This window comes from Euprymna scolopes, chromosome 6, assembly GCF_053919585.1.
Source record: "Euprymna scolopes isolate OS-2025 chromosome 6, ASM5391958v1, whole genome shotgun sequence".
Taxonomy (NCBI): Eukaryota; Metazoa; Mollusca; class Cephalopoda; order Sepiida; family Sepiolidae; genus Euprymna; species Euprymna scolopes.
In genome coordinates this window covers 109499819-109524598 of record NC_136487.1, presented here as the reverse complement: position 1 = coordinate 109524598, position 24780 = coordinate 109499819, and the positions used below count along the sequence as shown (strand labels likewise).

The window sequence follows — 24780 nt, the reverse complement described above, 5'->3', positions numbered from 1 at the left end:
GTCAAGAATTGTTGTAAGGCTTCATCTGCTGGTGTACATTGTTCCTTTTTAGTGCTCTTACTTTTAATGTCATAAATGGAACGTTTCTCTTTTTTTTATGAAAATGGGTCATGTTTTGCTTTTATGTCAAATTTGGCCTTCATTTTAGTGCATATACTTAATCCAATTGAAATAAATTCAAGTTTTGTTTTAATTCAGCTTTTAAATCTTCCATATCTGATGTCACTTTCACGATTTTCTGGCAGAAAGTATTTATTGAACGATCTCAAAGTTTAAAATTGCTGCTCCAGTCTATCCCAAATAATATCTCAGGATCATTTAGTAATAAAACTTTTAATTTTTTAACTGCACCATTCAAGTTTACTGGTAGAAATAATTAGCCAATAAAATTAATTTGATTGTCAGTCACAGTGTGAGCTGACTTTTATGTTTTCTGCAATATCGATTTGTTAAGTCTCTTCCTTGTATGTAAATTTATTATAGAAAGATCAAACCTAATGTCCAACTGTAATTTAACTGTTTTATTTAATATTTTGACTATTACATACTTGTATAAATTTATGTTTGATTTTTTATTGGATATATGTCTAATTCTATTTTTTTGCTTGGCTTCTACAATGTGAACATTTCTGACCAAACTTGCTGCAATTTTGACAAGTTTTATTCCAAAAAAGGACAAAATTTTCCCCAATATAATTCTCCATATTGGTAACATGGTTCAGAGATAATATTTCATTTTTGTATGGTTCGCTTATTTTAAAAATTCTTTCTCTCATTTTCAGAGGAATAATCTTTTGATTTATGTTGAAAATGTGATTGGACATATTCTTTTCTCTGGGGAGTAATTTTTGAATTTATACTTTACTTTTCTGACATATCCTATGCCCGATACCTGTATGTTTTTAGAATCGCTTCTTACGCTTACAACTCTTTGGCAATCCTTTCTAAGTTTCGTTATAGTGAGATTGAGTTCACTTTCGAGTTTTGCTAGTGCTCTTTGTTTAATTCCGACAATCTTTTCAGACACTACTACCTGAGTGAAAATGAGGCATTTAAAATCATTTTCTGACAATTCCAGTTGTTGAGAGTCGTTATAGTGTTTTTTTATGACTGACGCGGACATTAAATAATCTTTGTCATCTCGCTTAGCCAAATTAAAACACTTCCACCTTTGGAGGAACAGTGAAGTATTTTTAGGTAGGATGTAGTCCACGAATCGGTTGTGTTCAATAGTTCCTAACTAAAAGTAGTTCCTACTAAAAGTAGTCAAACTTTTTTTTTGCATCAGACCATTCTTCGCAATCGATGTTGAAAAGGTCTTCATACCTTCTAAACAAATGTCCAATGCTTTCTTTTTATTGGAATGTATGTAAAGATCTCCATAGTTTTTTTTTTTGTATTACCAGTTGAAAGACTATCTTGATAGTTGAGTGTGCCACTCCATTATTAGATAATTTCAGTGTGTAAATACTGATGTAGGTTTTTTGTTTCCCTTTTTGTTCTAAAACGGGTTTGCTGTTGCTAGTAATGTAAGTGTCCCTTTTATTTTTTTTTATGAAGAAGCGTTCTTCGTTGTTAGATTTGTTGTGACTCAGAAAAGTCCCAAGAAAAACTCAGACACAATATCGTTGAGAAAAGTTATTTGCATTTACAACAAGACAGAATACATAGAGAACGAGAGTTTTAGTACTTAATGTAAATATGGCATACTTCGAGTGATTTTCTAAAATGGTACATCTCGGTATATTTATACCGTTAGGATAGTTCGTATATTGTGTGTAGGTCACTATTTCAATTATTGTTCTTGACAATATAATAAGCTTTATCACACTCACAGTTATCTCGCATCCCACCAAAGTTTGATGCAACATGAGGTCAAATTAACAAGGAAATTCTTGCTTCCCCTCAAAAAGGGGTACTCTGGAAAGTGACAAAATAGCCATGATAGAACCTGTTGGAATTTTCTAATGAATGTGCCTCAAGCAATTGACTATAAACCATTTTTCTCTCTTAAGAGGAAACGAAGGGGTGGTTACCCTTTTCATTGTTTTCACGTGATTGTTTCCCCTTCAACATATCCGTCCTTCTCGAGTCTAATGCAATTTCTGATCATTTTCTACAATGCTTTCATGCTCTGCCGGAAGGATTCTTCTGGGATTTCTTTTTGTTCTATTGCTATATTTATTGTGATAGTCGCACACCTTCAAATGATCATCTGTAATTTTGGCAAAATAAAATAATCACATGGTGCAAAATCAGGTGAATAGGAAGGTTGTTTCAATAGTGTAATTTTCTTTCAGTGTTCATCATACACCCTTCAGTACTCATAACTTAACGACTTTAAAAGCTGAGATATAACAAAAACACATGAAAATAAATGCGGTTGCTGCAGAATAAAATTAACTTAAAATGCTATCAAGATATCAGGCTAGATGATAAGACAATTTTCTTATCTCTCTTTTGTCTATAACTCACACAGTCTTGCACCTTTTCAGTAACTTTGATATAGTAATATTGATAACTTTCTTTTGTAAATCATAAACGATTCTTTTCATAAGTTAAATTTCTTTACAGACGTGCAAAGAGAAAGTCAGTGTTTTGCGGCCAGATTATTTTCAGATAGTTCAGTTATCTGAGAAATACCCGTGGTCAAGGCTGCAAACGTCACAACAAAAGCGGATATGTTTATTTCCACTGCCAAGGTACACGCAACTTTCGCTCATTCCGGCCACGCTGGTGGTTCATCACAATTGGACATTGTCAACCAAAGAACAGTAACGTAAGTTTTTTCTCATTTGTTAATTTGTAAAAAGCTTTTATCATATTATGTTTAGATTTACTCAACCAGGGCCATATGGCCCGATTCGTGATTGATTTGAACTCATGGTTGGCCAATAAAGATGGGTTAGAAAATCAAAGACAATTTCAAAATTCTGGTTTACTGTTGTGAATATTTTCTTGGATCTTGTATAGTTCCAACAGTGAATAAGTTTCTCCACATTGTGATTTGCCAGAGTTGGTGAAAGGGAGATTATGAATAAATCCCACTATTGAAAGAAAGGTCCTATTGTTTCTGTTAGGAATCCTTGATCATAGAAGACACATAATCTGTGAATGTTTTTATAATATTTCAATAAGGGTTGAGAAAACGTATCTATTTTAAATGATAAATAATTGCTATTTTTGCAGTAATTGTTTTTAAAATTCATGTATACTAGTTGGTCGTTTTATCTATTTTTCAGGGCATCAATTTATCATATGAACTTCACTTGACTAATGGAGCTGAAGGGCAATACTTCTTTCGGGAATTATCTGCAGATCAATTCAGTGAGTATAAGTTGGCAACAATAACTATGAATATGGAAGCAACTATATTTGATCAAATTTTACAATAAATTTGAGTTGAGGAAATATTCCTATCCTCACATTTGGTTTGAAAAGAGATAATCAATTTATCGTTTATCAGTGTGAATTTAACTATATAAGATACATGTCTCAATGGATCATGCATCATATTTTAGCACATTTAAGATATCAAATGACTTTGTGACAGACTAGGGTGATATGAGTGACTGATTTTTTAGATGAAGTCAAGTATTTTGAGAAAATCTTTCAATTAAATATTTTTTTGCATTTACATTACAACCTTCATATCTTTAACAAATTTTGTTCTCTGAATCATTTTTAAAGAATGTAAAGATTCCATAGAATATACAATTTTACTATCATATCCTAATATTACTGCTCTAGTTAGTTGGAAGAAAATCTTTGGAGACAATTTAATCAAATGAAGCCGTTTTTATTAACTATAAATAAATATTTATTATTATTTAATAAAGCTATCTGTTATTCATTTTGCAAACTGAAATAGCTTGCAACAGTATTTAAACACCATTTTTCTTTGGCCTTTTATTTTTGAACTATTAGCGCTAATAAATTTACCATTTTATAAATTCATTTGCAATTATTTCATTTTATAAATTTTAGCCATATTGGAAGTGGACATAGCATTCCTCATATTCTTTGGCATCATAACTTGTGTTGCTGTCGTTTTTTCAGGTAAATATAATCTACTTTTATGAATATTATAGAGTAAGAAAAGAAAAAAAAATGAATATATTATAAACTGTTAATACAGCTAATTTTTTAAAATGATTGTTGTATTTAATATCTGGGAATTCTGTTTTCTTCGGGTTTTTTATTATATTTGAAAAGAATGTGGTGGGTGCCATTCTCTGCTCAAACTCTTTATGGCATCCTCCAAGACTAGTTGAAATGGAATTAGGAAAATGTAGACTGATTGTTTCTTATTATTGCTAACAAATGCGACATTTTTAAACTTGCAAGCAATTTTAAAATTTTAATCTAAATTTTGTATATACAATTTTGTACAGAACAACAAATTTGCCAATTTGGTCAAATCCAACTAATTCTACCAAAATCTATATTGGTAAAATGCCTGTAGACCACATGTACATTTTACACTGATGAATAGTCATTGGCTCTCTGTCCAAAAAGCCATTAGAAACATATTTTGCAATGTCTCTGCACAAGAATTTCTCAAGCAGTAGTTGTCAACATCATGAATCACATTCTCTTCCATTTAGATCTACATTTCATCAATTCCTGTCCAATTTGGCCTTAATGATGGCAACCTTCAAAGCACATAATTTTGGTGGTGAAAGTTAACTAATGATTCTTCCTCCCAAATACCAGTCAAGAATATTTTCTAAACAATCAGAGATTGGGCCATTTTACTGGCCTTTTTATTATTGGACTGTGGTATGTATCTTAGGAGGTCCACCTTCCCAGGCCTTGCCTTCCTGTTTTAGGGAGAAGTTAGTAAATTGCAAACTGCTTGAGTCATCCCTATTTGGGGAATGCTGATTGGTCTAACAGTTTATGCATATTTTACATGCTTTCATGTGTTGGATGGCTTTTAGAAATTGATTTTCAAACAAATCTATCTCTAACCAAGTCTTTATCTATCACTCTTATATTAAAGTCTATTCTAATCACATCCCTTGTATTTTCTTGGCCTTAGCCCATGAATTGAACCTGCTATCTACTGTGTTACAGCTACTAATCCAGGAACTCTCATCCCTTCTTTCAATATGGCCATACTGTCAAAGTCTCCTGTTCTGCACATATCTCTTTCTATTGTCCAGACTCCATGAGCAGAGCTTCTATCTTAGAACTGCACATCTGTGGAACTCTCTTCCATTAGTCTGCTTCTCAGCTGACCACAATCTGATTGTCTTCAAGTCCAATGTAAACAAGTTCTTGATGAACCGTCCCCCTATGTAATCCAACTTACAAAAATCCCACTACCTATGTTAAAAACGCTATAATCACATTGACTATTGTATACCCATTAACCCTTATCCTCGAGTGGCCTCCAGGCCTTGATAAGTGGTGATTCCTGTGTAAAAAAAAAAAATGACTTAATCTTCCTCTAAAGTCATCAGACTTGAGCTTGTCTTTAAGACTCATATTACACATCATTTTCATATAATTTCTATTCATGTAACGAATGTCCTCAGTCACTTCCATAATCATCACATTGAACACACATGCCTGATAGACTCTTCCGTTGGTCGACAGTTGTAATGCTAGTCTGGTTAGTAACGATAGAAGTTTCCTGGACTTCTGAAATCATTGAAACCCTGGCAATTTAACAATACTCGCCCGCAAGATAACAGAGTTTCTGGAACGATTTTATTAATTTTATTATCATGCTTTTGTCTCGTAAGTGTTTGTTCATTCTGTTGTTTAATTATAAACAAATTCGTGATCTTTTTTCCATGTCACTGCTCTACCTGAAGTTCTCGTTTTCAGGAGATAAACAATCAGGCTTGTTATTTGGATTGGTAGTTATATTTTGTGTATGCTTTTGTTTATTTTCAATGTAAGGTTTCAAACGATCTATTGAAACTTGTGTATGCGAGTTTTGATTGGTTTCTAATAAGAAATATTTGGGTGTTCATTCGAGCACCATGAAGGATCTGGGTAGGGTGCTTCTAGTGGTTTTCGAACACACTCAATTCTAATCCAAACTTTTGAATAAGTTTGAAGTTGATCTGGCACATATTGATCTTTTCTGGATAATGTAAATTTCTTTAATTTTGGAAACGACTGTATTTCTGTGCATCTGCCAGTGTTGGTAGATCATGCATATCTATCTGTACAGCAAGATTGGGCGAGACAGACAATCTGCAATCACATTTTGGATACCTTTCACCTGGGCTATGTCTGAAATTAATTCCATAATAATTGCTAGTTGTCTTTGTTGTCTTTGGCAGGTTTTAGACTGTGGAATGCGCCGCATATTGGTTTGTGGTTCGTCATAAGTAATACTTGATGACCTTCTATAAGGTAGTGAAAGTTTAATACAGCTAAATATGCTGCCAACAGCTCACGATCAAAAGTAGAATATCTAGTCTGTGTTGCAGTTAGTTTCTTTGAAAAGAATCGTATTGGTATTGGATTTCCATTTACGACCTGATGCAAGGCAGCACCTTATGCATATTTGCTATTGTCTGTGACCAGTTGATATTATATACAATCTGGTTGGAGATGAGATAAGTCCGTTAATTCATTAAGTACTTTTATAATATGAGAAAGATTGTGTTTCCACATTATTCAAAGTAATCAATCCTTTACCTGTTAATCTCATTCTTTCGGATAAGGGTAAAACTAATTCTACAAATCCTGGTATTAATTTCTGTAGAATCCTACCATACCAAGAAATCTGCATAGACTTTTGGCATCTTTAGGACACGGAAAGGATTCTATTTCTTTTACTTTATTAGTAGGTGTGATTTCCTTTGAATTAATCCTAACGCCAAAGAAATATAGTGACGTTACATCAAAAATAGATTTGGATGTTGATATTTTTAAGTTGTTTTCTTGTAAGATTCTAAAAGCTGTGTCTATATCTTTCTTGTCACTGAAAATTAAAATATCGATGTATATAAAAACATAGTCTTATTCTGTAAAAATTTTGTCCACGTATTTTTGAAATGTCGGTGCTGAATTTTCTAATCCAAAAGGCATAAATTTGTAATGAAAAAGCGCCACTGGAGAAATAATGGTTGTTTTCGGAATATCATTTGGATGTATTTTGATTTGGTGGTATGTTGAAATCAAATCTATTTTAGAAAACGGTTGCTTATTTGCGAGTTTCATGGTAAACAAATTTATCTTTGGTATGCATATGGTATGCAGTCTATTGCATTTGGTTATGCTATTTTTAATGTACAGTAATCGCCACAGCAGCAGTATCCTCCACTTTGGTTAAGAACAAGATATAGTGGGCTCGACCATTCGCTATCTAATGGGGTATTATGCCTTCATTTAGGAGCTTTTTGAATTTTGCTACAGTCGCTTTTAGTTTTTCAGCAGATTGCTGTCTGGAATTTGAAAAAACTGGTGAATGGCTACCTGTGTCTATTCTGCAATAAACACAGCTGTACTTTTTACTGGTGTTCATGTGTCAGGAAATAATTTCCAGGTATTTATTCAGGCTGGTTTCAATAAATGGAGGTAGTTCCACTTTAACTGGAGATACTGTAGGCAATTTTAAATTCCTTCTGGTAGCAGTTAAGGGATGATAAATGGTTTTATTCTTGCAGTCAATTGTTAAACCAAATTCGTTTAAGAAATCGAATCCAAGGAGTGGGTTAGTAATATCAGCGATCATGAAATTCCAAGAGAAGGATTTTCTCAAACTTGGTATTCCAATTTTAGGCTTGCTTGTCTATAGCATTTTACCTTCTCTCCATTGGCAGTAGAAAGGATCACTGGTGTTGAGTGTAGTGTGATACTGTTTATCATTGATGCTGGTATTATTGAAATACTTGAACTAGTATCCACTATAAACTTTAATATGGTTGTCCCTAATCGTGCTGTGATTTGTAGTAATGGTGAACTCATAGGGATAGACATGGTTCACGCTGTTAGTCTTCCGAGTCGCTTGGTGTAGGAGTATGTAGCCATGAGGTGGCTAGCATTTTTATATTCTTTTTCTTAGGCCATTTTCACCACGATTTGCATGTCCTTGCCTGGTTAGTGGTCGATATGTGCTCTACACATCTTAGTGTTCTATTCCGGAAAATATGGTTTTATTCCCAGCAGACATGATGTCCTTATTCTTATCTATCTTTTTGCAGCTTGCTAAGTGATAAATGCTGTTTCATTTATGTTATTCGGCAAGGGAATAAGTTCATCTGCTAGTTTTCCTAGCATTGTAGGATTTAGCTCTTTTTGTGAGACAATAACTGGAAAGATTGTTGCTGACAGGGCTTGAAGAAATTTGGGTAGCACAATTTCTTCTCCGATACCTATTTGTTTTGCTAACAACAGCATCTCTTGTAAATATGACCATGGCTGACCTGTTATTGTTGTTGTCGACATTCACTTATCGAGCAATTCTGGTTTTGTCTATTCATGTACCTCGATTAGCGCATGTTTTACCTCTTCATAGTTTTCTGACTAGAGCACCGATATCGGTATTTTTACAACCACCTCTGCAGAATTTTGTAGTTGAGATTTTTATATTGCGCAGATGGAATTGCGCTTCCAGAATGAAAAACCAGCCATTCACTGCCACCTCCATGAATTATGGTGTTTTAATGTTTATTTGTTGGAGGCAAGCTACTTCCATTTTTTTTTATTTTGCTGACAAGAAAACATAAGAATTTTGTTGTTTAAAGGATTTTTTATGAAAGCATTAATTAGGTCTGTGTAAAGGATTTTTTGTGTTTTATTTCTTGAAACGATTTGTATTTGAAGGGTTTACATTTTTTGTTTTAGAAATATATAATTTCATAAACAGAATGTTTTGTTCATAGAAGGTTGTTTTTAGCTAGCTAATTTTTATGTTCTTTTTAAAAAATTTTTTTTTTATATTCTGTTTTTTATTATCTTTTTGTGTTTGGGAAGTTATTATTTGTAGAAATATATTTTGTAGTAGGAAAAAAATATTTTACCACAGCATTTATGTAAAAACAGGTACACCACATTGAAATTTATCACTCATGTGTATAATTTTGTCTGGATATTTCAGTTTATTATGTCTTCAGTATCGTGGCACTAAAATTTGTTTCCTTGTTTGTCTTCAATGAGAAAAGAAAATCAGAAGATTTTGTTTGATGTTGGTTGGAGTCACTATTGTTACATTTTTGACTACTACTTCAAGGAAATAGGACGAATTAAGTATTTAATATTTTATTAACGAATTAATTGCTTATTTTATTGTAAACGTTTGTCTACAAAAGAAATATGTTTTTTGTGAAACAGCGTCATACACATGCATCTATTCGCATCTTGCTTGAAAAAGTGACGGAGAGAGAAAGAGAAAAAAAGAAATAAATAAAAGTAGGAGCTTTTGGTTTGGATATGGTAATGCCTTTTCGTTTTTTGTATCATCAAATAGACCCTGTTTTATTTCTGTGGCCGTTACACACCAAGCATCTTATTATGGGATCCTTTTTATATCTTAGACTAATTTTTAAACCATGAGTTACACATATATTCGTTAGATTGATGTTAAAAAGGGTTGTTGAAAGTCTATAAGGTAAGCATTTTCACCCTGACTTCAATAAGAACGTTGAAGATAATTTGAACACAGTCAAAAATAATGTAGCTCATGGCTCGGCGTTTTCTCTCCATTCTCCTTTTTTTTTCTCTTTGTTCTGCTTTTCACAAAATCAAATTCAGAAACAGAATCCTCAAAACAGATTATGTTTCCTCTTTTATTGACTTATATCCGACATATGCAAATCAACTTGATTTCTAAAACTACATCTCTGAACTCACTGTCCTGGATATGAAAATAAAGACTCTATAAGTAGTCTCTGCTAATGCCAATATTCGTCATTAATGAGGCAATGTCATTGCCTCATAAAGTAAAATTACAAAAACTATGACAGTGCTTGAACCTTCACTCGCAACCTACGATTTAAACATTTCTTTAATTTTCGAATTGCACACCAAGTAAAGTAACTCTTTTATAGCGGGAATGAGGCATATTGAAGACCACTTCCACCAATCAATCCAGGTTCACCACATCAGCCACATGGCATTAAAAAAACTGAATCAATTATTAAAGATAACGTAATTAGAGCTTAACTTTTTCAAACCCATAACTTCAGTTGTGTAATCTTTAATTTCACATACATCTTACCATGATATCTGTATCTTGTTTTTATTGTTTAGTTTTTTTTTGTATTTGTTAAAGTCTTAAGTAACAACAATAAATCACTGTCTTTTATAGCAATGTTACGCAGCCGCCAGCTCTATCATTCCACATACAAGATGTTTATTGTGTCCCTCGTTGCATACAATGGTTACTTCTTCTTTATCTGCATTCATTATGGGAGGTATGTGCAGACTGGAATGGAAGAAAGAGAATGCAAAGTCGTTGGTAAGAACTCATTTCAAATTTTTTTTTTATGTCTTCATACTTTTAAGATTTTAGATTTTTTTTCTTTTGTTCAAATTTAATTTGTATTTTTATTTCATTGATGTTTTGATAGAAGTTGTCCTGTGGAATGAAATGTTAACTTTCAACCACCAATTACAATGATAATTAATATTTTAATGATTTGAAAAATGTAGAATTTTAAATAAAAACAAAAATCAGATTTTCTAATTTTTCATTTATAGTATTTTGGGGAAAAGATAACTAATATGTGGCATGACAAAAATCTGGATTTCGTAATTTGTTTAACTATTCCATGATATCATAAAAAATGTAATTATATTTTCAAGGATATCTTTCTGGATATATATCTTTATATCTATAAAAGTGAAATTGTTTGTGTGTGTGTTCATTTCCCTACCAAACTACTCTCTAGGTACCTCCAACATGCACCACAGTTTTACCCTCCCCCCTGTATGTAACACAATGTAACTGTAATTTCAGTTAATATTATCATCCTAACTTTTCTACCATTTAAAAGAAAAAGCTTCAAGTAAACTGCCAATATTTTAAAAAAAATTTTTTACAACATACAAAAATAATGAGAATGCGAGACAAAAATCGTGTTTATATTATCGACGCTTTAAAACAACATTCTTATAAAGTGACGTTTTTTAAGCCATTGACGGACCCATCTTTTGAAAATCTAGCAAAAATCGAATAATAGTCATATTTTCCTGAAATTTTAGATATTTATTCATTACTAGCATTTCAGCTCGGCGTTGCCCGGGTGCTTGATGGTGTATGTTGAGCAAAAAAAAAAAAAGTGGTCAATTTTTTTAACTTTGACCCCTATTATGACCTCTTAACATTTATTCTTTTGGGCTCAAATCAAGTTATTATATTAGATCCATGTCAAAGGAACCTATATCTAAACTTTCAAGTGTTTAGAACGAAAATTGTCAGAGGAGTTTGGTAGAGTTCTCAAAGTTCAAATTGTTGAACTTTGACCCCTTAACTGCCACATTTCTGGCCGAAAACTGATCACTAAGATTTTCCCAAATCTCAGCACCCTGTATATCAAATTTCGAGTCTGTAGACTGAAAATTGACAGAGTTATTGCGTAGGGAAATGTACACACATAGACACACACACAGAAACGTTCACTTTTATAGATATACTAGCATGGGTGCCCAGCGTTGCCCAGGTGTTTGGAGGTGTATGTTGAGCAAAAAAAAAAAAAGAAAAGCGGTCAATTTTTTTAACTTTGACCCCTATTATGACCCCTTAAAATTTATTATTTTGGGCTCAAATTGAGTTATTAAGTTAAATCCATGTCCAAGGAACCTATATCTAAAATTTCAAGAGTATAGACCCAAAATTGTCGGAGGAATTTGGTAGAGTTCTCAAAGGTCAAATCGTTGAACTTTGACCCCTTAACAACCAAATTTCTGACCGACAACCTATCACATAGATTTTCCCAAATCTCAGTACCCTGTATATCAAAGTTTTTTTTTTCTCAGCATACACCTCCAAATACCCGGGCAACGCCGGGTACCCATACTATTATATCTATAAAAGTGAATGTGTCTGTCTGTATGTCTGTGTACATTTTCCTTCGCAATAACTCTGTCAATTTTCAGTCTACAAACCCGGAATTTGATATACAGGGTACTGAGATTTGGGAAAATCTATGTGATAGGTTGTCGGTCAGAAATTTGGCTGTTAAGGGATCAAAGTTCAACGATTTGACCTTTGAGAACTCTACCAAACTCCTCCGACAATTTTGGGTCTAAACACTTGAAATTTTAGAAATAGGTTCCTTGGAAATGGATCTAACTTAATAACTCAATTTGAGCCCAAAACAATAAATTTTAAGGGGTCATAATAGGGGTCAAAGTTAAAATAATTGACCGTTTTTTTTTGTTTTTTTTTCCCAGCATACACCTCCAAACACCCGGGCAAATGTACACAGACACTTTCACTTTTATAGATATTCTAGCATGGGTGCCCGGCGTTTTCCGGGTATTTGGAGGTGTATGTTGAGCAAAAAAAAAAAAAAAAGGTGGTCAATTTTTTTAACTTTGACCCCTATTATGACCCCTTAAAATTTATTGTTTTGGACACACAGACAGACAGACACGTTTACTTTTATAGATATATAGATAGATTAAATAAACTTACATAATAAAAGTAGGTTTTGTTAAATATATTAGAGGAAATATTTTTTTTAGGTGTTCTACCCCTCCCCACCCCCCCAAAAAATCGTTTGGATTTGATTATTTAAAATGACAGAGGATGATATTCAAATTTTACACCTTTTTTCCAAAAAAGTATGGATGCCTGTAATCAGCAATATCTTTAGATAAATGTATCAACAGAACAGGTTAAAATTAATTTAATCGTCTGTGTAGTTCGTTATTAAAAATCTATTTGTTTTATAAAAAGTAAGTCTTATATTGTTTTTATCCAGTTTTTTATTGTACATTTTATTCATTCATAAATTTCTACATAAATGGTCTTCCATAGAAATTGACCCAAACACACGAAATGATGACGTCACTACTTATTGTGTATAATAATGACATTCTACACAACAGGTTGGAGGTACCTACTACTCTCAATTTTCAGTCTACAGACTCGCGATTTGACATAAGGGGTATTGAGTTTTGGGAAAAATCTTTTTAATCGGTTTTCAGTCAAGGGGTCAAAGTTTAACGATTTGACCTTTGAGAACTCTACCAAACACCTCTACCAATTTTCGATATAAACACTTAAAATATTAGATGTAGGTTATTTGGACATGGATCAAACATTTTAATTTGATTTAAACCCAAAACAATAAACATTAGGGAGTCAAAATTGAGGTTAAAGTTAAAAAAAAATTAACCTCTGCGGTCTCTACCAAATTACTCAGCCAATTTTTGGTCGAAACATTTGAAATTTTACATAACGTGTATTCAGACATAGATCAAGCTTTTTTAATCGGTTTTTGGCCGAAAATTTGGCTGCCAAGAGGTCAAAGTTCAAAAGATTTGACCTTTGCGGTCTCTAGGAAACTATTCAGCCAATTTTGGGTCTAAACATTTGAAATTTTACATAAAGGGTATTCAGACATTCAGCAAGCTTTTTAACCAGTTTTTGGGTGAAAATCGGACTACCAAGAGGTCAAATTGAAAGACTTGACCTTTGCAGACTCTACCAAAGTCCTCTGCCAATTTTGGATCTAAACACTTGAAATTTTAGATGTAGGTTACCTGGACATGATTCAAACTTTTTAATATATATATATATATATATATATATATATATATATATATATATATATATATATACGAGGCTTTTTAGCCTATTGAAAATGGGCACAAGTTATAGCCTGTTGACTTAGAATGAGTTTCTTTATGCCAAATTAATGATTAAATATGGTTAAATTTTTGCTTATTTTTACATTAAAGACTAATCCTTATTAATTCCTAACTGTTGTTATGCTGCCTCTAGATCCGCTGGGAATGGCGGAGACGATGACCTAACAAGATATTAAAAAAATGAAATGTTTCCCCAGGTTCATAGTAAAGTGCTAATATAGGGAAAAATGGGGATACCCAATTTTCATGACAATAAAATTAAGACAGCAAAGCACACAGAAATAACGAGAACAAAGACCGATGGAAAATTAATAAACTTACTTTTATCTATATATATATATATAAAAGCGAAAATGTATGTATGTATGTATGTATGCGGGGTCAACGGTCAACTAGCACCGTGTGTGTTGGGGTGGAGAGGATTCCTGTAAGCTGTGGTGAAGGCAACCTTTCTAGGAGAAGCAAATCTCTGATTTAAAACACCATAAAGCGGGAGACCAGTACCCGCATTAAGCTGATCTGCAGTTTAACTTGTTGCTGGCTATCTTGCTCTTGCTTGTTGCTGGATCTCAACATTTTGAACCGAGAGAGAGACTTAGCTGCCGTACAAAGCTAAGACTCTGTAACATCATCTGTGTATAGATACTCCCTCAGGCATTTGTCTATAAAAGTGGTCCTGTAGCAATGGAAAGGTTGTGATGCATGGAGGCTTGAAATACTCGAAGCATATAATAATTGATCTCAATGACCATCTTCAGTGTCATGCCTGCTAGAGCGTGTGAATTCACCGGTAGGACTAAAAAAAAAGTCATTTTTGGGCTCATGGACTTTAAGTGTCTAAGGGTGTGGTACTCGTCTGACAAGACGTTGCAATCATCATCATCATCATGTATTTATGCATATTCGCTTTTTGTGTATGTCTGTAAAAGGCTTTTTTCGCTGGACATTTCGGTCGGCTCATTCCTTCTTAAAACTTTTTATATCACATATAAATGATAATATCTATGAATTATGAATGGGGGTCGCCTGTCTATTTAATTTGCCCGACTTTCACGTGCTATTTTTTCCAGATTTTTAGAGCGTCCCATGTATCTTTCGCTTTTCGGTATAAAACAAGCGAAAACTGGCTTGCAGCCGCGTCATGTTTCAAAGTCAAACATCATGTGACTTAAGGTTCTCGTACCTGTTAATTTCATTTTATAAACGTTAAATTAAGAGGTTTTTCATTCCTCTTCTCTCGTGGCCGAGATGGCTAGGTCCCAGAATTTTTTTCCATTTCGTTTCCATCTCCACGTCAAAGGTTCGGGGTTCAAGCCTACTTTCCTACTAAAACTTATTTTTTCTTTTACACCTCCAAACATCCGACCAACGTTTTTTTTTTAAAATAGGGTTGTTTTGATCACCCCCCCCCCACACACACATGCATACACAACACACACCTACAAACACCCGGGCCACGCTGGGTACCCCCGCTAGTTTATATAAAAAATAAAATTCAATTAGGGAAACGCAAAAGAAAAAGTATAAGTAAGTGAAATAATCTCATGTCATTCAAGTTTTACTGAGAGGAAATTATACAACATGCAACAAAGTCAATATTCATATCAAAAAATATACGTCTGCTCACCATCGTCGCTCCCTTCAATCGCTATCATAATCGTATCTCTTGGAGGCCTGGGCTCTTAGCTGTCAACTGACTCACTTCAGGTTGCTTATTAGTTCCCCCCTCTCCCTATAAGTCTGTCTCTCTCCTCCACTTGCTTCATTCATAGACTCTCTCTCTCTCTCTCTCTTTTTCCTCCCTCCCTCTCGTTCACTGGTCTCCTCTCTCTTTCCCTCTTTTTTTTGTTTACATTTTTTTTATGAGCAGACGACTTTCGTTATTTTGTGCAAATAAGAATTAAAAAAAAGGTGGATATATTCTCACTGGGTTTGAAATTTCAATAACTGTTTTTAATAATACTGTGCATCAAATCGATATTACACACCTGTAACAAAGTAAGGGTGTGGGTAGGTTGATGCCCCCCCCCCCCGTTAGGAAGAAAGGCAAAACCACTTGGTATCAAGTTGTTTATTTAAGAAACCTGAGAACTTTGTGTGTTAAAGGTTAACAAAAACTGTATTTACTAACTGTTTATTTGAGTTCGATCAGATCTTTGAAGCGAGCCATTGTGTTATTTTTATAAATGATAATTTTAGATTATGGACTTAGAATTGATTTTCTAAACAAAAAAGAAATAATATCCACGTGATGTTCAGAGGGCGATATAATGGTTTATATATATATCAACAAGTCAGATGGACAAAAAGAGAGAATGTGCAGAGCAGAGTGGGCTCTTGACTGGGAAATGCGCAGACGACAGTCTCTCAGATGGAAAGATAGAGAGAACACAGAAAGTCAGAGCAGAGTGGGCTTTTGACTTAAAACACATTTCTAGAGATACCCAGAGACCGACACTCCACAAGGTTACAAGCCATATTCTTAGCATAATAACACATCGCTTCCTTCAGGACTCTGAAAGAATTATAAGAACTGTACTGTTTTTTTTTGTTAATATATATTTGGTGCAGAATTATTTATTCTGTTTGTTTTCTTTTACTAAATCCATGGCTCTCTTTCGACAACATTCGTCGTTAAGAGGGTACACAACGAATTGGTCCAGGATATATAACTAGACGATCAACCGATAATTCGGTCACTTCCCCATACCAGTAACTTTAGACGGGCAAGAATTATCACCGGCAGTGGAAGGGTTCCGAGGTCGACGATCGTCCTCAACTGACTGGTGAAAGAGTGGGGGTGACGTCCTTATCATAAGAAAGGTTCATATCAAATTTTAGCTAGATTGGCTCAGTAGTGAATGAATAGACAAATAAACAGATAGACTAAGGGAAATATAATAGCGAGTTATACTAGACAAATCATCTAGATCTGTATACTCTAGTATATGTAAAGTTGTGTGTATATATTTGTGTGTGTGTGTGTGTAAACAAATAACCATTTGTCATTATTGCATGAGTTTGATGAATTCACATTTTTAGGGGACTATTGGATACAGTCAGAGACTATACAGTAACATATGTCCAATTCCAATAGTATTGTGATCACTTATTAATACTATTGACAAAACTTATAAACTTGCAACATTTCCAACTATGAGATAAAAATTGCATCTTGTATTCAATTAATCGTATACAAAGAATCGTTAACAATAGGCATTTTGTTTGAGCACTAAATAATCCTCAAAATAGTTGCATTGCCATCAAACTAAAAAAAAAAAATAAACATACGCCATAGAATTTTCACTTGCCATACAAATAAGGAATGCATTGTGATTCTTTTCAACAGAAAATGAAAAGATTTTGTATGTTTTTTTCTCTTTATAGCTTATGTATGTCAAGCGTTCAGTGTTCTTACCTTCCAACTTCTGTTGATTCTGCTTGGAAAAGGTTACACAATCACACGTGGACAAATCAGCCATGCAGGTTCTATTAAAATTGCCATCTTCATGACTGTTTATGTTTTTGTCTATGCGGGTATCTTTCTTTGGGAAACAGAGGTAAGAAAATTTCTAAGACAAAACATATTTTATTTTATAGTTAAACTTTGCATTTATGAAGCGTACTACAAATTTTTTCAACATAACGCATAGAAACAAACTACAAAATGTCTATTTTTAATTTTTTGTCGCTCTTTTGACATCTCATATTTTATTCAATAATCCCATTTGAACTTTCAATGAACAAAAATTTAGAATCAACTGAATTTTGAATTTTAAATTGTTTCCAAAAGTAATCAGAAAGAATGAAATTGACCAGCAAAAAACATTTTAAAAAAAAATTTAATTTTAAAAATTAACTTTTTACAAAGTTGTAGCTATTGGAGTAAGGCTCTTCTACACATGTCATTTTCACTGACCAACTGGCATCAACGCCCCCCCACACACACACACACACGGGAAAAAAAAGAAATTAAAATTGTAAATTAAAATTTACTGGTTAAGGCATTAAATGAAACAAATGAAGGAAGAGAAGGAAAAGAAAGAGCAATCTCTTTATGGCATGACAATTCGAAGTTAAATGCTTCTCATCAGAAGAGGAAGAAAGCCAAATATAAAAATATAAAAACCAAGTATAAAGATATAAAAACAAAATCCGGCTTAAGAACATTTAGATTAGAAACGAAAAAGAAAATCATACTTAAAAGCTATAGAAATACTAAAAAATTAGAAAAAAAATATATAAAGAAATATATAAGTATATGTCAATAGAAAAAAATAAGACAAAATCCATATAATGAGGAGAAAAAAAATTGTGGAGAAACAAACAATAAAAAGTCCAAACTTTATAAGTTGTCCATGTAAGGTCCTTGAAATAGCATTCTGAAGGAAACAACAATTGTCCAAAATAATGTGAGCTGATGGTAAAAATCCGAAGGTAAGAGTCTTGTGTTAGAAGATCGTCGAGAATTCCTTGTGTTGGTAATACATCTGTTATATTAAGATATATAAATATGTTATATTAAGATATATAAATATGTTATATTAAGATATATAAATATGTTATATTAAGATATATAAATATGTCCAAAAGATTGGTGTGTATAAGGATGCAGTGTAAAAGATTGAAAATATTAGATTCAACAGAAAAATCTTTTAAGGAAACTGGATCGTTTGATTTTATACTTAACTCATAATGTATTGGAAAATGAAGTTTATATTAAAATATAAAACCCCCGAAAAATCCATTATCAAGATATCAAGGGCATAAGAAAAAAATATAATATGCAGGCAAAAATTAATTGCTGTAATATATAATGAAAAAGAAATAGAAAAAAAGAAGGAAAAGGGAAAATGGAGAGGAAGAAAGAAAAAAGTGAAGAAAGGGGAAAAGCACAATAAAGAGGGAGAAAGAGTGAAAACGAAAGGAAACAGTGGAAAAAGAAAGGCAAAGAAATAAGAAAGATATGCAAAAGAAAGAAAGCAGTAAATCTGTCAGAAAAAGGAATAAGAAAAGAGAACGCCAAGTGAAGGTGTCAAAACTAACTAGCATAGACATTGCATAAAGTATTGAGACACAAACAAATACATACATATACATATACATATACACATACATATACACATACACATACATATATATGCATGAGCAAAACTATGCATGCAGGCAAAATGTCAAATAAACAGACCCAAAGAGGTTAGGGAATATGCATACATATTATTGACGCTTCTTTTAAATTCTTTTACATAATATAACTCAAAATATGATGTTGAGCAATTCTTTTCTCGATTAAACTTTTTGTATCTAAGTTATTTTCAAAGGCTTTTGAAAGTAATTACGAGCTTGGATGGGTGCACATCCTAAATAGTAAAGTTTACAAAAAAAAAAAAATATGTACCCATGTTACTTTCCAGATTGCTGAGATTATACATTCCAAAGTTTATAATAAAAAATCTTTGTTACATATGCACCTCACTTAGTTAACATTTACAAAAAACAATGTACCGATGTTATACACTGTATTTTTTAGGATATATATTCCAAAATTCATAATGATCTGTTGACTAGTTTATGAGATTACTCCAGTATAAAATAGATATATATACACATAAATAAAGACATATACCAAACATATATATATATATATATATATATATATATATATATATATATATATATATATATATATATATATATAAGCCTAATCTTCCTTTGAACTATTTCTATAGTACATTTACAATATGGCTCTGAGTAGATTTACTTTGGAGTACATTAAGAAGTTATAATAAACGAGGTTAATTAAGGAAGTCTGTAGCACTAAACTATCTCAGATACAAAAGGGAATTTGCTTAACACGTCAGCATGTTATTTGAACTTCAACGGAAAAACAATTAGTTTTATTATTTTGCTTTAATTCTATTTTCTTCAGTTTTTCGATCCTGGGCTGGTTTTGTACCGTTACGAAAGCCCACCTGGTTATGGTCTGATTGTAATGCGTATCATCGGCTGGTTGTGGTTCTGCTTTGCAATCTTTACAACAGTGAAGCACCATATTGAAAAGCTCCAATTCTACATTTTCTTCTTCTTTACATTTACGCTTTGGTGAGTTTTGTTTATTTTTGCTATCATATATAACAGATTATGTTTCGGCATTAACTAGATGCCTTCAATAAATCGCTATCATTACACAAACTTCTCTACTTAAAATACTTGAAGCAAAACTTTTGAATAATAAACACTTCATTCTTGTAAACACAAAAGACTTTCACATTTATTCGTATGAATATAGAAAACATTAACATTTTGCTATATATAAAATCTATTGACTTACTAAATATTTGTCCATGAAATAAAACAATATTCAGAAACAGAAAATATTTGTTATATTAAAATCAAAACAATCATAGAATCAAATAAAAACAATAACAAAATAAAATTATGCAAATTAGTTAACTTTGCTTTTGAGATCAAACATTTATATGTAGTATATAAAATAGACAAAATGTTACTTGAATTAAGGTGTTTTGACCTCACTGTTAATGCAAGTATTGAGTCCAACTATTGCATTTAATCACTTAGCAGGAAGATGCATCCTCAAGATAATAATGAGATGCACTGGTGTAAGAAATCACTCCTCTTGACTAAAAATAATTTTGGTATAGTAAAAGGTGTGTGAAAATAAAGATTAGACAACTAAATTTATAGACTGATAAGTTTTATTGTTAATTAATTTATTAACATAAATTAATTAACAATAAAACTTATCAGTCTATAAATTTAGTTGTCTAATGCCAAAAGCCATTCTAGCATAAGGATTAATAAGATGGATGGATTGTCAATTGAATAATGAAGAATATTACTAGAAGATTGAAAATTATAAGTATAATAAACAAAATTTGAACTCTTATGAGGTTTATGACAAATAATTCTTGACCATGGATTTGGAGATCACTAAACTGTAGTCTGCAGGAAGACAGTGCCATGATAGTGTGTTCTAGAGAAAGAAAGTTCTTGGAAAAAAACAATGTTCATGGAAACTTTGTTTTATGTTAGACCATGGAAAAAGAAAAGAAAGTTCATTTTGTTTGTGACCGAAAAACGAGTTCTTGTTGTAAATGTCTTAAAAAGAAGAACCAGAGAAGCACCTTATATAGAAAAAACTAGAAAAAGGTTAGTGATGTATCTTCTGTAAAAAACAGAAAACTTCATCCCCAACTAAATTTAAAAGCTAATTTTGTATCTTGTAAAGGAAAAAAATGTACTTTGAGTAGCATCTGATTCTTAGAAATCAAGTATATTCTATAGAAATACAATGATCAAACCATTTTTCCCAGTAAACTTTAGCAATAGATTTTTTCCATTTTCTTAAGCAATCAATGATCCAAACATTTTCGCCAGTGAACCTTGGCAACAAATTTCTTCTACTTTCTGAAGCGATATAATTATTCAACCATTTTCCCCAGTTACCTAAGAAACATATTTCTTCCATTTTTGGAAGCAATACAGTAAGCCAACCATTTTCCCCAGTAAACCTTAGCAACAGATTTCTTCCATTTTCTGATGCAATAAACTGCATCAATTGCTTTATTGCAGATTAGTAAAATATCAATATTTCACTAAACATATGTCACAAAAAAATGAAAATTGTATCATCAAATGACTGTTTCAAGGTTAATTATTTCCCAAAATTTTATTCAAATTCATGCGATATTCACAAAGTTATGATATTTTATTTATTATCAAGTAATTTATACTGTCCATCGCTTTATTGCAGGTCTTTTAAAATGTCAAAAAAAGGTGATTAACGGTTATCGAAAAGGAAAAGATTGTTGCTGGACTCACAGAAGGATTGTTTATCAAAGATTTAGCTATGGAGCTGGAAAGGGATCCAAGAACTTTGGCTTCATTTGTGAACAACCCCAACACCAAATCCAGAAAGGATAAGGGCACCAGGAGAAACCTTTCACATCGTGATATTCAGAAAATTCATAGGGAAGTCAACCAAAACCCAATCAGCACCAATGCTTCCATTTTTGCAAGAGCTGGGATTGCTCCAAGATCCAGGCAGGCTCGATGTAATGTGTTGAATGAGATGGCAAGAAACATCAAAACTATTCCAAGGCCTCCATTGAGCAAACAACATAGGGAAAAACAAATGGCTTGGGCACAAAATAACATAAAAATTGATTTCCAACGTGTCCTATTTACAGATGAGACCCGTGCTACTCTTGACGGTCCGGATGGATGGACTAAAGTTTGGAACTCAAACAGAACTCCAACCCCTTACAGAGTTTATCACCAACAAAGAGGTGGAGGCATCATGTTTTGGGCGGGAATCATTGGGGAATAGTTGGTTGGACCAATCCAAGTTTCAAAGGGTGTAAAACTTACCAGCAATACGTACACAGCATTTTTGGATAAATATTTGTCACCATGACTAGATGACCTACCATTGTCACATCGCTTTCAGATGTTTTTATGCGTGACAATGCACCATCCAATTCTGCTAGGGTGACTGCAGCCTTCCTTGAGCTGGCCACCGTGTTCTCCGGGTCTTAACCCCATTAAACATCTCTGGTCAATATTAAAAAGAGGTGTTTATGAGGTAGGAGAGCAATTTACTTCAAAGGATGCCCTGTGGAGGAAAGTAGTTGATGTCGACATAACCATAACTCTTTTTCAGATCAAACAATTGACTTCTTCGGTGGACAAAAGGTTGTTTAAAGTTATTTTAAAAAATGTTGGATATGGCGATAAATAATTCATTTATTTGAGGCTTAGCACCTAGGATGTGCTTTTATTTATTATTCTTTAACAGAAAAGTATAATAAAAAGTAAAGTTTTCATGATTAGACATTGTATTTTTGCCCTAATACAGCATTTTAAGAGATCTGCAATAAAGCGATGGACAGTGGAAATTCCTTGATAATAAATAAAATATCATAACTTTGTGAATATCGCATGAATTTGAATAAAATTTTGGGAAATAACTAACGTTAAAGCAGTCATTTGAATATACAATTTTTATTTTTTTGTGACATATATTTAGTGAAATATTGATATTTTACTAATCTGCAATAAAGCAATTGATGCAGCTCAGTATGATCCAACCATTTTTCCCAGTAAACCTTGACAACAGATTGATTCCATTTAATAAAACGAAACAATAATCCAACCTTTTTTCCTAGTAAACCTTAGCAACAGATATCTTCCATTTTCTGGAGCAATACAATGATCTAATAATTTTTCCTAGTAAACCTTGCCAATAGATTTCTTCTATTTTCTTAAGCAATACAATGATCCAACCATTTTCCCTTTTAAAGCTTAACAACAGATTTCTTTTATTTTTTGAAGCAATACAATGATCCAAGCATGTTTCCAGTAAACCTTAGTAACAGATTTCTTCCATTTTCTGAAGTAATACAATAATCAAACCATTTTCTCAGTAAACTTTATCAACAGATTTCTTTTATTTTCCGAAGCACTAGAATGATCTTACCATTTTTTTCTGGTAAGCTTTAGCAACAAATGATTCCACTTTCTGAAGCAGTACAATGATCCATCCATTTTTCCCATTAATGTTAGCAACAGATTTATTCTTTTTTAGATTTAGAATGATAATCAGTCCTTATTACTAGTAATGGGCTTTTAGAAAACCTTGCTCTGATAAATGTTAGGATCGATATTAATTTAATTACAATAATCAAAATTCTCTACAATCTTTAAAGTCCATATGATTTTTTATCTTATACTCATAGCTTAAATATTATTTAAATTAGAGATGAAAATTGCAAGAAATAGGTTTCAAAATACTTCTATGTAATTAAAAAGACATTTATTATCATGATGAAAATATAGCTTGCATAACTGAAGTTATGGGTCTCGTCAAGGTAAGCCTCTGAAAATGATTACAATTTCCTCCAATTTTGATAATTTATGTAATTTTGTATATAGTTTAAATCTCATTAAAATAAAAATGAAAAAAAAACGTTAGAAAAATAAATGTGTATGACCCTCCTCCCTCATTAGTCCAACCTGAAGAAGAGGTAGAAGACCATTTATATCAAATCATCTGTATCTTATAATGTAAAAGCAAACATACTGAAAAACACATTTTGTCTCTATAGAAGTTTTCAAAACTAATATATTTGCTATATTTTTTAAATTCAACATTCTTACTGTAAACATTTTTGTTTTACAGGTTTTGGGCAAGTGGTATTACCTTTGTGGTTGCAATAAATGCAGTTCCATGGCATTTACGAGAAAAGATTGTAAATGGTGTTGAAATTGCAATTGATTTTATTGCACACTTAATTTTTCTGGTAATTTTTATTCTTTTTTGTCAACTTTTTTTATTTTTCTCATCCAACAAATTATTTCAAATATTCTAGAATAAAATAATTTATTCAGTTGTTGCTTCCCATCTCTTTGGAAAATTTTGTTAGTCTGCCCAATATGCAAAAATACTGAAGATCAGTATTCTGCATCTCAGTACCAACCAATTAATCTCCCGTGTGTCGTGAGTAAGTTGTTTGAATCTGAAACACCACAGAAAAAGTAATCTAGTAAGCAATATGGATTTCGGTTTGCAATATTAATAACTGAATAATAATCTACTTAATGACAAGCAATATGGATTTCATCTTGCAAGATCAACAGCTGGCATGCTAACTGTAATATTACATGGGATCAGTGACTTCACTTCACATCTAGTTGAGGGTTTGTTTCTAAGGTGAAATAACAAAGTCCTTTGATAAGGTCTGGCACAAAGGGTTATTTCACAAAATTGCTAACTATGGAATATCAGGCAAATATTGTCATCAAGTTTTTTCTCTCTAATAGTATCTTCAGACGTACCTCTCCACCGTACTGTATATCGATACTCTATGGCTGACTGGGATAGCTTCCATACATTCATATCTGATCTATCTCTGCATTCCATGTTTAAAAAGGATATGTCCTCTATAGTATCAGACCTGACCGAATGGTTAA

At 32.5% G+C, this 24780-nt stretch overlaps 1 protein-coding gene across 1 annotated transcript in view; it reads left to right on the top strand.

Annotated features, from left to right (window-relative positions):
• LOC145277857 (transmembrane protein 145-like) overlaps positions 1-24780 on the top strand; it is a 129832-nt gene that overhangs the window by 87231 nt on the left and 17821 nt on the right. The window contains 8 exon segments of the mRNA XM_080129808.1: positions 2575-2652; positions 2654-2779; positions 3243-3327; positions 3988-4059; positions 10277-10426; positions 17176-17348; positions 19718-19890; positions 23990-24110. Of these exon segments, the coding sequence (XP_079985934.1) occupies positions 2575-2652; positions 2654-2779; positions 3243-3327; positions 3988-4059; positions 10277-10426; positions 17176-17348; positions 19718-19890; positions 23990-24110 (978 nt within the window).